This window comes from Oncorhynchus mykiss, chromosome 28, assembly GCF_057628025.1.
Source record: "Oncorhynchus mykiss isolate SJ-2025 chromosome 28, ASM5762802v1, whole genome shotgun sequence".
Classification (NCBI taxonomy): Eukaryota; Metazoa; Chordata; class Actinopteri; order Salmoniformes; family Salmonidae; genus Oncorhynchus; species Oncorhynchus mykiss.
Genome location: NC_143049.1, coordinates 4,495,001 through 4,507,201, shown reverse-complemented (window position 1 = coordinate 4,507,201; position 12,201 = coordinate 4,495,001). Strand labels below are relative to the sequence as shown.

Below are 12,201 nucleotides of genomic sequence, written 5' to 3'. Positions count from 1 at the left end.
AATAATAGTAGAGAGAATTATTTATTTCAGATTGTATTTCTTTCATCACATTCCAAGTGGGTCAGAATTTTTTATACACTCAATTCGTATTTGGTAGCATTGCATTTAAATTGTTAAACATGGGTCAAACGTATCGGGTAGCCTTCCACAAGCTTCCCACAATAAGTTGGGTGAATTTTGGCCCATTCCTCCCGACAGGGCTCTGGTAACTGAGTCAGGTTTGTAGGCCTCCTTGCTCGCACACACTTTTTCAATGTTCTATAGGGTTGAGGTCAGGGCTTTGTGATGGCCACTCCAATACCTTGACTTTGTTGTCCTTAAGCCATTTTGCCACAACTTTGGAAGTATGCTTGGGGTCATTGTCCATTTGGAAGACCCATTTGCGACCAAGCTTTAACATCCTGACTGATGTCTTGAGATGTTGCTTCAATATATCCACATAATTTTCCGCTCTCATGATGCCATCTATTTTGTGAAGTGCACCAGTCCCTCCTGCAGCAAAGCACCCCCACAACATGATGCTGCCACCCCCGTGCTTCACGGTTGGGATGGTGTTCTTCGGCTTGCAAGCCTCCCCCTTTTTCCTCCAAACATAATGATGTTCATTATGGCCCAAAAGTTCTATTTTTGTTTTATCAGACCAGAGGACATTTCTCCAAAAAGTACAATCTTTGTCCCCATGTGCATTTGCAAACCGTAGTCTGGCTTTTTTATGGTGGTTTTGGAGCAGTGGCTTCTTCCTTGCATAGCCTTTCAGGATTTCGATATAGGACTTGTTTTACTGTGGATATAGATACTTTTGTACCTGTTTCCTCCAGCATCTTCACAAGGTCCTTTGTTGTTGTTCTGGGATTGATTTGCACTTTTCGCACCAAAGTACGTTCATCTCTAGGAGACAGAATGAGTCTCCTTCCTGAGCGGTATGATGGCTGCGTGGTCCCATGGTGTTTATACGTGCGTACTATTGTTTTTCAGGCGTTTGGAAATTGCTCCCAAGGATGAACCAGACTTGTGGAGGCACTGAGCTTGAAGGTAGGCCTTGAAATACATTCACAGGTACACCTCCAATCGACTCAAATGATGCCAAATAGCCTATCAGAAGATTCTAAAGCCAAGACATCCTTTTCCAAGCTGTTTAAAGGCACAGTCAACTTAGTGTATGTAAACTTCTGACCCACTGGAATTGTGATACCGTGAATTATAAGTGTAATAATTTGTCTGTCAACAATTGTTGGAAACATTGACTTATGTCATGCACAAAGTAGATGTCCTAACTGCCAAAACTATAGTTTGTTAACAAGACATTTATGGAGTGGTTGAAAAATGAGTTTTAATGACTCCAACCTAAGTGTATGTTAACTTCCGACTTCAAATGTATATTCTACCTCCATAGTCAACACCCCATTTCCCTCCCTACCCAACTAACCAAGTCTTGGCCCCTCCCATGTCCCCCCAGCCTCCCCTCTGCACCCCCAACCCTCTGTCCTGTCCCCCCAGCCTACCCTCCTGTCCCCCAGACCGCTGCCCCCCATAGCCTCCATCCTGTCCTCCCAGACCTCTTCCCCCGTCGCCCACAGCCTCCCTCCCTCCCTTCCTATTCCACCATCCCCCTACCCTGTCCCCCCCAGCCCCCCCTCTGTTCCCCATGGTCCTACCTTGATGGAAGAGTGGGCATAGAGCATGTCCTCCAGGGAGAAGTGGCAGCAGTGGTTGAGGTTGTCCCTACAGAACTCCTGCACCAGCTGCAGGTTGTAAAGACTGTCAGCCAGCGACATGGTCTCCTTCAGACAAATATCTGGAGGGGCGGGGAGAGGAGAGAGCATAGGGGCGGGGTTAGTGTTGCTATCTTCAGGGGTTGGATTCGCATGGATTTGAAAAGCTTCAGCTGTGCATCAATGGCTTTTCTGTTTTTTATGCAATTGAGACGTGCACTGGTCAGACTTTTTATTTATTTTTATGATTGTTATTTTATTATAAAAGTTCCTTTTATAAAATACTTAGTATTATTTGTAGTGTTTAGCCAGAATAATGGTCACAGGAGGCAAGGTTGGAAGGCAGGGGAGAGTACACAGAATAACAGAGATGGTGATGTCATGATGGGGAGAGCCCACGCAGACTAGAACGAGCTGAAGAAGGATTGGACAGTGATGTCATCAGTCTGCCAGATTCTTCAGGAAGTACAACATTTCCACAATGGGAGCCAAATGGAGCTTTCATTGAAATGGAACTGAATGAAACGATTGTCACAGCTGGGTCACATGTACTGTTAAAAATTGCCGTGTTCCAGAATATTCCCTCACTATCCAATCCTTCTTTACAGTATCTCATTCTAGCACACAGATACATCTATATATGACTGGGCACTCACAGAAGGGGAGTGGCAATATTTATCTTTAAAAAATAACAGTCAACGGTTGTCCTCTGTCTAAAGGACTGTGCTGCTGTCACATTACTGACCAATCACATCTTCGCCTGGCCCTGGGGCATTTTTAGAACAGTGGGTGGAGGCTGGATCACTGGGTACTGTCTCAACAGACTCCTTCTCCCTCTCATGTTATGGAAATCCCTCAGGTTTAATCTTTTAATAATAATATTTAGCAGACACTTTTATCCAAAGAGACTGACACATATTTTTGTACGTATGGGTTGCCCCAGCAGGATTCAAAACCGACTACCCTTGGCGTCTTCTATTGACACCATTACCATTGAATAACATGTGTCATGGAATAAACCTGAACCTTATGGACCCTTTTGACAGTATTGATGAAATTGTAAACATTGACTTCATCACTAGGGGCTAATCTTCTTTCCAACAGCATTTTTTCACATCATATCTACTGGGCAGGATAGTGGATAAGCTATTATCTCTCTGTATGTGTGTGTGTGTTAACTATTCTGTGTTATAGCTAGTCTAAGCTAGTCTGTTAGACTGCAGTCATGTGATAAGGGGTATTCCTGTCAGTTGGAGTCATATCAGGGTCAGGGGTCATTGTCTCAGAACGGATCGGGAGGTCAAACTGTCGGAAAAATCACTGTTCAGTTGTATGTACAGAACCAGTCAAAAGTTTGAACAGCGAAGACATCAAAACTATGAAATAACACATATGGAATCATGTAGTAACCAAAAAAGTGTTAAACAAATGAACACATTTACATTCATTTAGATTTAGATTCTTCAAAGTAGCCACCCTTTGCAGACTTGATTACCAACAACGATGAGACAGCCTAGAGGGAGGAGGTGAGGGCTCTGGGAGTGTGGTCCCAGGAAAATAACCTCACACTCAACGTCAACAAAACAAAGGAGATTATCGTGGACTTCAGGAAACAGTAGAGGGAGCACCCCCTATCCACATCGACGGGACAGCGGTGGAGAAGGTGGAAAGTTTTAAGTTCCTAGGCGTACACATCACTGACAAACTGAAATGGAGGCTGAAGAAATTTGGCTTGTCACCTAAAACCCACACAAACAGCCTGGTACGGCAAATGGTATGGCAACTTCACCGCCCACAACCGCAGGGCTCACCAGAGGGTGGTGCAGTCTGCACAACACATCACCGGGGGCAAACTATCTGCTCTCCAGGACACCTACAGCACCCGATGTCACAGGAAGGCCAAATAGATCATCAAGGACAACAACCACCCGAGCCACTGCCTGTTCACCCCACTATCATCCATTATTATCTCATATGTATGTACTGTATTCTATACCATTTTACTGTACCTTAGTCTATGCCGCTCTAACATTGGTCGTCCATATATTTATAAGCTCAGCAAAAAAAGAAACGTCCTCTCACTGTCAACTGCGTTTATTTTCAGCAAACTTAACATGTGTAAATATTTGTATGAACATAACAAGATTCAACAACTGAGACATAAACTGAACAAGTTCCACAGATATGTGACTAACAGAAGTATAATAGTGTGTCCCTGAACAAAGGGGGGGTCAAAATCAAAAGTAACAGTCAGTATCTGGTGTGGCCACAAGCTGCATTAAGTACTGCAGTGCATCTCCTCCTCATGGACTGCACCAGATTTGCCAGTTCTTGCTGTGGCACCTGCAAGTTCCCGGACATTTCTGGGGGGAATGACCCTAGCCCTCACCCTCCGATCCAACCGGTCCCAGGCGTGCTCAATGGGATTGAGATACGGGCTCTTCGCTGGCCATGGCAGAACACTGACATTCCTGTCTTGCAGGAAATCACGCACAGTGTGAGCAGTATGGCTGGTGGCATTGTCATGCTGGAGGGTCATGTCAGGATGAGCCTGCAGGAAGGGTACCACATGAGGAAGGTGGATGTCTTCCCTGTAACGCACAGCGTTGAGACTGCCTGCAATGACAACAAGCTCAGTCCTATGATGCTGTGATACACCGCCCCAGATCATGACGGACCCTCCACCTCCAAATCGATCCCGCTCCAGAGTACAGGCCTCGGTGTAACGCTCATTCCTTTGACGATAAACGCGAATCCGACCATCACCCCTGGTGAGACAAAACTGTGACTCGTCAGTGAAGAGTACTTTTTGCCAGTCCTGTCTGGTCCAGCGACGGTGGGTTTGTGCCCATAGGCAATGTTGTTGCCGTTGATGTCTGGCGAGGACCTGCCTTACAACAGGCCTACAAGCCCTCAGTCCAGCCTCTCTCAGCCTATTGCGGACAGTCTGAGCACTGATGGAGGGATTGTGCATTCCTGGTGTAAGGCCTGATTCACGCAGTCTCCTCTGAACAGTTGATGTTGAGATGTCTGGTTTTTTTTTTTTTTTTGGGGGGGGGGGGGGTTTACCTTTATTTAACTAGGCAAGTCAGTTAAGAACAAATTCTTATTTACAATGACAGCCTACCCCGGCCAAACCCGGACGATGCTGGGCCGATTGTGTGCCCTATGGGACTCCCAATCCCGGCCGGATGTGATACAGCCTGTTAATTGAACTCTGTGAAGAATTTATTTCGGCTGCAATTTGGTAACTCTAATGAACTTATCCTCTGCAGCAGAGGTAACTCTGGGTATTCCTTTCCTGTGGCAGTCCTCATGAGCCAGTTTCATCATAGCGCTTGATGGTTTTTGCGACTGCGCTTGAAGAAACATTCAAAGTTCTTGAAATTTTTCGCAATGACTGACCTTCATGTCTTAAAGTAATGATAGACTGTCGTTTCTCTTTGCTTATTTGAGCTGTTCTTGCCATAATTTGGACTTGGTATTTTACCAAATAGGGCTATCTTATGTATACCAACCCTACCTTGTCACAACACAACTGATTGGCTCAAAGAAATTTCACAAATGAACATTTAACAAGGGACACCTGTTAATTGAAATGCATTCCCGGTGACTACCTCACAAAGCTGGTTGAGAGAATGCCAAGAGTGTGTAAATCTGTCATCAACACTTTTTTGGTTACTTCATGATTCCATATGTATAATTTCATAGTTTTGATGTCTTCACTATTATTATACCAGGTAGAAAATAGTAAAAATAAAGGAAAACCCTGCAATAAGTAGGTGTGTCCAAACTTTGGACTGATACTGCATGTCTAATGGTTAAAACAATATAGCTGTTGATACTACTGGTCATTGTTTCCATTTACAATCATTTGTTGATGATTCTGTGCCCAAAGAGTCCCTCTTTAATACTTATGCATAATGTAGCTATCATGTTTCTAGAAAATATATTGTTTGCTGTGAATGAATGCCCCTATGCTCATCAGATTCTGTTCAATACCTTGTGTAACGGCAGCCTAATGTACTTACCATTCTGAGTGAGTGTGAGCTATAACAGATGCTGTTACTGCAAACTATTAGTATAAAGTAGGCCAACCAGAGAAGGCTACAGGTATGATGTGGTACCTTCCAGTCTGACAGACGTTGGGCAGTAGAAGTGGACGAGCGCGGCCAGGGCACAGCCGTCTGTGTTGTCCTTTAGCAGATTGTCCACCAGGGGGAGGGAGGGAGCTGACCTCTGCTTCGCATGCTCCCTCCTATAGCGCGCCTGCAGCCATGGCAACAACAGAGAGGGATTACAGGTCAGTGATATACAGTTAATCTATGGAATCAGAGAAAGGAGAGGGATGTATGGGGATGTATATAGTAGTTTAGTCTGGGGTTATTCAAGCATTGGAGGGTTCAGCCTCAACTAAACAGATAGTGAGTGGGGTGTCGCTGCATGCAAAGAAAACAGACTGTGGAGACTTTGACAGATCGACCAACGCCATCTTTATAGGGGAGAGGGAGAGGCTGACATTGTCCTCTACGGTAAAGATCCTGTATCGTTGTCGAATGCAAAAAACAGTCGGGCACCAAGGCTACACTTCCACTGGGTTTGGAGTTCGTGTACCGTAATTACACTAAGGTGTGACTGAGTCTGAATGTCCCTATATCATCTAGTGATTTACACTAGTCTCATGTTCCTACATTAACTGTTACGACCAGATAAATCTCCTGTGTTACAGTATCCAACCAATATAAATCTCCTGTGCTATGGTGTCCTGCAGTGTTGACTGGATGGAGGTAAGATCAGGTTCGCTGATCTGATCCAGGGTCACTTTGTGTTTTCCCCCTTAATGATTTTGGTAAGGATAAGGGCAGGGTGATGATTTACAGTTTAATAAGCTGTTCTGACAGAGGGAATACGTTGTAGTTGTAGATTTGTTTCTCTCAGAGCCTATAAAACACACTGGTGCCGCACCAGTACAACAACTGGTTCCCCTCTCTGCTCCCAGTCTCACCTATAATAAAAGGAACAGGCTGGGCATCCATTACTTTACTAGAAGAAAGAGTGGTCCCATTTTTCAAACACAGAGAGGAGAGCTTAAGTTGCGTTTTGTCTGGTGTGTGATTCAGCATTTTGTGTGATATAGTGGGTTGTTTACGTATGGTTGCACTGCACTAGCATTGAGGTGCAGTATGAGCATCTATATACAGATGTTATACAGCTGTTCTAACAAACAACATGAGAGGTAAGAGGGAAGGAACATCATTGGAGGGTAGGGGTGATAGACAGGGCTGCATGTGGGTTAGGGTAGTGGTAAGGGGCCAGGGGAAGGGGAGGTCTGGGGGAGAGGGAGAGGCTGATAGATGGACTTACAGGTACCAGTCTCCAATACCATTTGTCTGGAGCCTTGAGATAACAATGGACACGATGCCAACAAGAGGAAGAGAGGGGAAAGTCATTAGGCCTAGGAAGGCTCAGGTCTACTGTGTCCACACACATCATCCTGTGGGACATGTTAATGTATTTTTGACTTTTTTATTTTATTTAAATCATTGGTTCATGTGTCAATTAACTTCCCACAGTGGTCACAGTGACTCTTCTCCATCCAGACCAACGGGAGGTATGGAGCTGCAGCTGATAGACTCCCTATGCATCCTACTCAATATCAAATTACCCAGCAGCTACTGTGAGTGTCTCCTTTGTCACAACTGAAAGAGTCCCCCCCCCCCCCCAATCACTTCACAACACACTCTCTGTCATCAGATCAAGTTCAAAGACTCTTCACAGTCACACACACGGCCCTTAAATCGAGACGGTCTGAGGCTTTCGTCTGAGAAAGGGATTGTTGTCTGTATTCAAGCTGTGACACTAAATCGACGCCCTCGTCCGCTTCCCAAACGGCACCCTATTCCCTATCTATTGCACTACTTTTGACCAGGGCTCATAAAGGCTCAGGTCAAAAGTAGTACTCTATGTCGGTAAAAAGGGTGTCATTTGGAACGTAGCCCCTCTTTACAATGTGGCCTGTTCAGTGAACAGACAGCCCTGTCTGTGTTGACCCTGATAAAGGCAGTGATAGAGAGAGTTGGTTCTGACAGAGCATGTGCTCCAGCAGTTTATTAGGAGCATACAGTTCTTCTCTGGCTGAGGCTAACAAGCACGTCAAGGCCTCCCTTCATTTTTTACTTTGAAAAGGGTAGTATGTGTGGGAAGGAAGGTATCGGTGTGTGTGTGTGTGTGAGTGATAAGATCTCTCTCTTATTATATCATAGGCACAGTAGTAACTTTTTGATAAAAGGTCGTCTGATGTGATTTAGCTCCTGATGTAATTGTGCGGCTTCTCAATAGTTCCCCAGCTTAACGGAGTTAAGCTCTGATCACAAGATGCTTACAACATTTGCCAAAGGAAACAGTCAAAGGAAATGTATTGTTTGTTTACCCTTTATTTAGCCAGGTAAGTCAAATGATTTTTTGACAGGGAAGTTCCCAGGTAACACAAAGTTCTGAGGACCATATGTTTCTTTGAGCTTGGTGTGAGCCGTGGTTCAGTTGTAAATTCGGGAGGTGCCAGAGGGGGTGACCGGAACGCATAAAATAAAAAACCCCTTTATAATAAAGCCCTGCGTGCATATCATGCATTTGCATAGAGCAGTAAGAGGCGCTTCCAGAACTTGCACACATGGGGACCATTGTTAATAGCCCAAGGTCAGGGGAAACGTCTCCTTTTATAAACACATTTCACATGACTGGAGACTTTGGCAGAATCTTTAATACCGCCCAAAATGATGGAAATGACAGGCTACTACGACACTGACAAACTGAACATCTGAGATCAATAAAACCACCGTGTCTTGTGGAGACACACTTTGTAGGCTGCAATATGAGGAGGAAATGATAGTCCTACAAATGCTTTCCAGTTTCACTGATGATGCGCAGATCACTTGCCGGTGATGGCCGATGCGTTTGTGCCAAAAGCCCATCTTTCTCTTGTTTTACTTTGTAAAACAATATTTGGAAATTGATCAAATATTTTGGTAGCAGACAGATTAGTCTTCACTTTTCAGCAGGAGCCATTTGCTTTCCAACCTGTGTTTTCCCGCAATTGTATCTGAAATATTGGGAAAGGCCTGTTTTGTCTGCATGCTGTTCACTGACAGATTTGCAGTGGGCTGCACACAATTGGGCTGCACACAATCCACAGCCAGGCTTGAAAAAATATACGTTATTGATCCTCTGTGGCTAAATTACAGGCCTTCTCGTGGTGTAGTAGGCTATTCTGAATTAATTCATTTCTTTCTGACCAGATAGTAGTTATTCTATAACTTTAGAACATTCATTTCAATTTACCAGGGAAATAAATGACCAACGCTGGAGAGATGAGAGTTGTAGACTCATGTCTATCAGAGCAGAGAGAGGGAGAGAGATCTCATTCTCATTCAGAGATACAGGCTCGCTTCTCCCACAGCCACGGCCAGGCGTTGATCTCAAACGTAGGTTGCAATGTTGGGCAAACCATAAGCCCGGGCCGACCCAACCCAAATCAACTCTTAGAATATCAGGCCCGGACTGAAAACCGACTTTTTCACATTTGTTTTTTTTGGGGGGTGGGCAGGAGAACGAACAAAGAGGCAACTCTTAATGAACTGATCGGGGTTTGGCTTTGGAACATTCTCAACACATTTAATGAACTTGACAAAAAAACATACTTTTCTTGGTATTTCATTCTTTTAAAAGAATGTTTACTAAAAGTTCAAACATTGTTACATTTAAATTACATTTTGTTATGGTGAAGTACATTTCAGTACTTCACCATAACATTTCGTACAGGTTTCCTCATGGTTTTATTTAATGCCATGTTCTCAAATTGTTCCGAGAATATTAGGAACATTTTCCATAAAAACCACAAGCACATTTTTAAGTTCAGAGAATGTTTAAAAAAAATGTTATTTAAAACATTTAAAACATTTCGTTCTCAAAACATGAAGAAAACTTTTTTTTGCTACTTTTAGTAACATTCGAAGAATGCTCCAAGAATGTTATTTAAAACATATACATTCCGTTCTCAGCATCTTGAACACACTTAACTCTCTTGTTAAGTGTGTTCAGGTGTGTTGGCTGCACCCACTAATTGGCCCTACCTGATGTTAATGAATGCGTGTTTCCTTTGAAATGAGGTCTGTTTGAATAGACTAAAACAACTATGTATGTGTAAAAAAAAACATGGCATGGACTAATTCTATGGCTAGAGAGCAGAAATAGGTTCAAAACTAAATGTGTTTGCATGTTTCCTATCTGTGCTTGGAGTTAGCTAGCAGTGTTAAAATAAGCTAGCAGTGTTATTAACAGTGCTATCAAAAGTTTCAGTGAAAGTTTTTTAAGGAAGTTATTCAAAAACCACCAAATAACCTAAATAAAGTGTTATTAACGTTCACAGAGCGTTAATAAAACCTTGCGGGAAAACTGTGAAGGAACAAGAGTAAAACGTTCTCAGAACCTCCCTGCAAACTAAAAATAAACCTTCCCAGAACATGTTCACTTCTGTTGTCAGATTTATTTTTTTAATAGTTTTTCTAGTCAGGAAACGTGCTAGCTGGGTTACCACCTTTTTTGTGATTATATTCTTTGTTATCACAGTGAGGAGGTTTGATCTGGCCACTAAAGTGCATTTTAGGTTTGATCTTTGACCTCTCAGACAGGGTCGTGACTTGACACAGGTCACTGTGGGTGAGATGAGGACTCGCGTGTCTATTTGTACTGTCAGCAGTAGACCAGAGGGATGACTCAGAATGTCACATAGGCCTTACATAACTAATGTCCCTTGAGTGCAGTCTGTCCCACTCGATCTCTGTTGCCCTCTCTCTGTCTGTCTGTCTGTCTGTCTGTCTGATGCTCTCTCTCTGTCTTGCCCCCAGTCTTGCTCTGTTCCACTTTTTTTCCCCTATCTCACTATTTGTTGCCCTCTATTTTGCTCTCTCTCTCCCCTTTCTCTCTCTCGCTTGCTCTGTGTTGTGTGGGTCTCTGCTGCTCTCTCTCTCTCTCTCTAACAGTAGTGCAGCAGAGTCTCTTGCCAATATCTCTATACAGCTGACATGACACTGAGCTCATCTGTTCTTCTGTTAGCAGGGGAAATGTGTGTGTGTGTGTGTTCGTTTGTGTCAAAAAGAAAACGAGAGCGAGAAAGAGAGGAGTGAAAGTGGCAAGAGAGAAAGAGAGAGAGAGAGAGAGAGAGCAAGAGAGAGATGGAAAGAAAACAATTGTCTGCATGTTCAGTTCGTACTCGTGGAGTTGGAGAGGTTGGAGAGGGACCCTTGCTGTTGGGCCTGGGAGACCCTGTCCAGACTGTTATATCAGACCATGTCAACAGAGGGCAACGAGGGAGAGAAGTCAGAGCGTGTGTGTCAGTGTGCTTGTCAGTACTCACCCTCTGTGATGCAGTAGCTGTGCTCTCAGGGCAGGAGCTCTCTCTCAACCTCTGCTCCTCCACCAGAATCTCCCTGAGGTGCTCATTCACCTAGTGAGAGAGAGAGAGAGAGAGAGAGAGAGAGAGGGAGAGTGAGTGAGAGGGAGAGAGAGAGAGAGAGAGAGAGAGAGAGAGAGAGAGAGAGAGAGATTGGAGAAAGAGAATGGATATTATTGAAGGTCACATTACCAATAAGGAATAAGGGGGAATGAATGCAGAGGTTTTGTTTTTGTGTGTGCAAGTGAGAAAGAAAGAGACCGACTACAGTCTCTCGTGACAGACTAAACATTCTTGGTGGCAAGATTAAATTGACCATAATGCAGTTTTAAAAAACAGTCCTATGACTTCCATCATTCAGCACATGAAAACATTGCAACCTCTCATAACCTCATAAATGATGCGCTCCAGCTCTAAGCCTTGTTGTGAAGTTGTACATGTACAACAAACATAAACCAAACTTCATGAGGGAAATAAAATAGTTCTCACTCTCACTAGATCTCACACCTAAACTATCGCCTACGGTAGCCTATCAAAACACATTTCCGGTAAAAAATATATTTTTTGAAGAATTAAATCTTACTCCTGCGAGGAAACTAGTCAAATTAAGATCCCCCATCTGTGGGCATGTGTATTCATGTCAATATTTGTGTTCGTCCATCCTCATATGTCTGCATGAGTGTGCATTTTTCCGTGACTATATTTGTAAGCGTGTGAATCTGTGTGTGAAGCATACGTGTGTGTACATGCGTGTCTGCATGTGTGTATCCGTCTGGCCTTGGGCTCGCAGCAGGGAGGAATGTTGTCAACAAGCTCAGATGGTAGCCGACAACACGGAGCCAGAGTGTGTACTCTTTAGGATGTAGGATGCTAGGACATTACTAGGATGCCGACGAGAGGTACGCTAGCAACATTAGCATCAATACTAATGGTGTGTGTGTGTGTGTGTGTGTGTGCAAACGTGTGTGTGTGTGTGTGTGTGTGTGTGCGAGCGAGCGTGTGTGTGTGTGTGTGCGAGCGTGTGTGTGTGTGTGTGCGAGC

General features: G+C 43.9%; 1 protein-coding gene across 9 annotated transcripts in view; it reads right to left on the bottom strand.

Moving 5' to 3' along the window:
• Positions 1-12,201, bottom strand: part of LOC110508359 (calmodulin-regulated spectrin-associated protein 2) — a 71,136-nt gene that overhangs the window by 18,777 nt on the left and 40,158 nt on the right. For 5 of the 9 annotated variants that reach the window (XM_090225910.1, XM_090225914.1, XM_036966836.2 and 2 more), the window contains exons 4-7: positions 11,125-11,214; positions 7,077-7,109; positions 5,840-5,981; positions 1,656-1,795 (exon numbers count right to left, since the gene is read on the bottom strand). In XM_090225910.1, coding sequence (XP_090082036.1) covers positions 1,656-1,795; positions 5,840-5,981; positions 7,077-7,109; positions 11,125-11,214 — 405 coding nt within the window. The remainder of the gene's footprint in view (positions 1-1,655; positions 1,796-5,839; positions 5,982-7,076; positions 7,110-11,124; positions 11,215-12,201) is intronic. The other 4 variants (XM_090225911.1, XM_090225916.1, XM_036966837.2 and 1 more) reach the window with 1 other exon arrangement.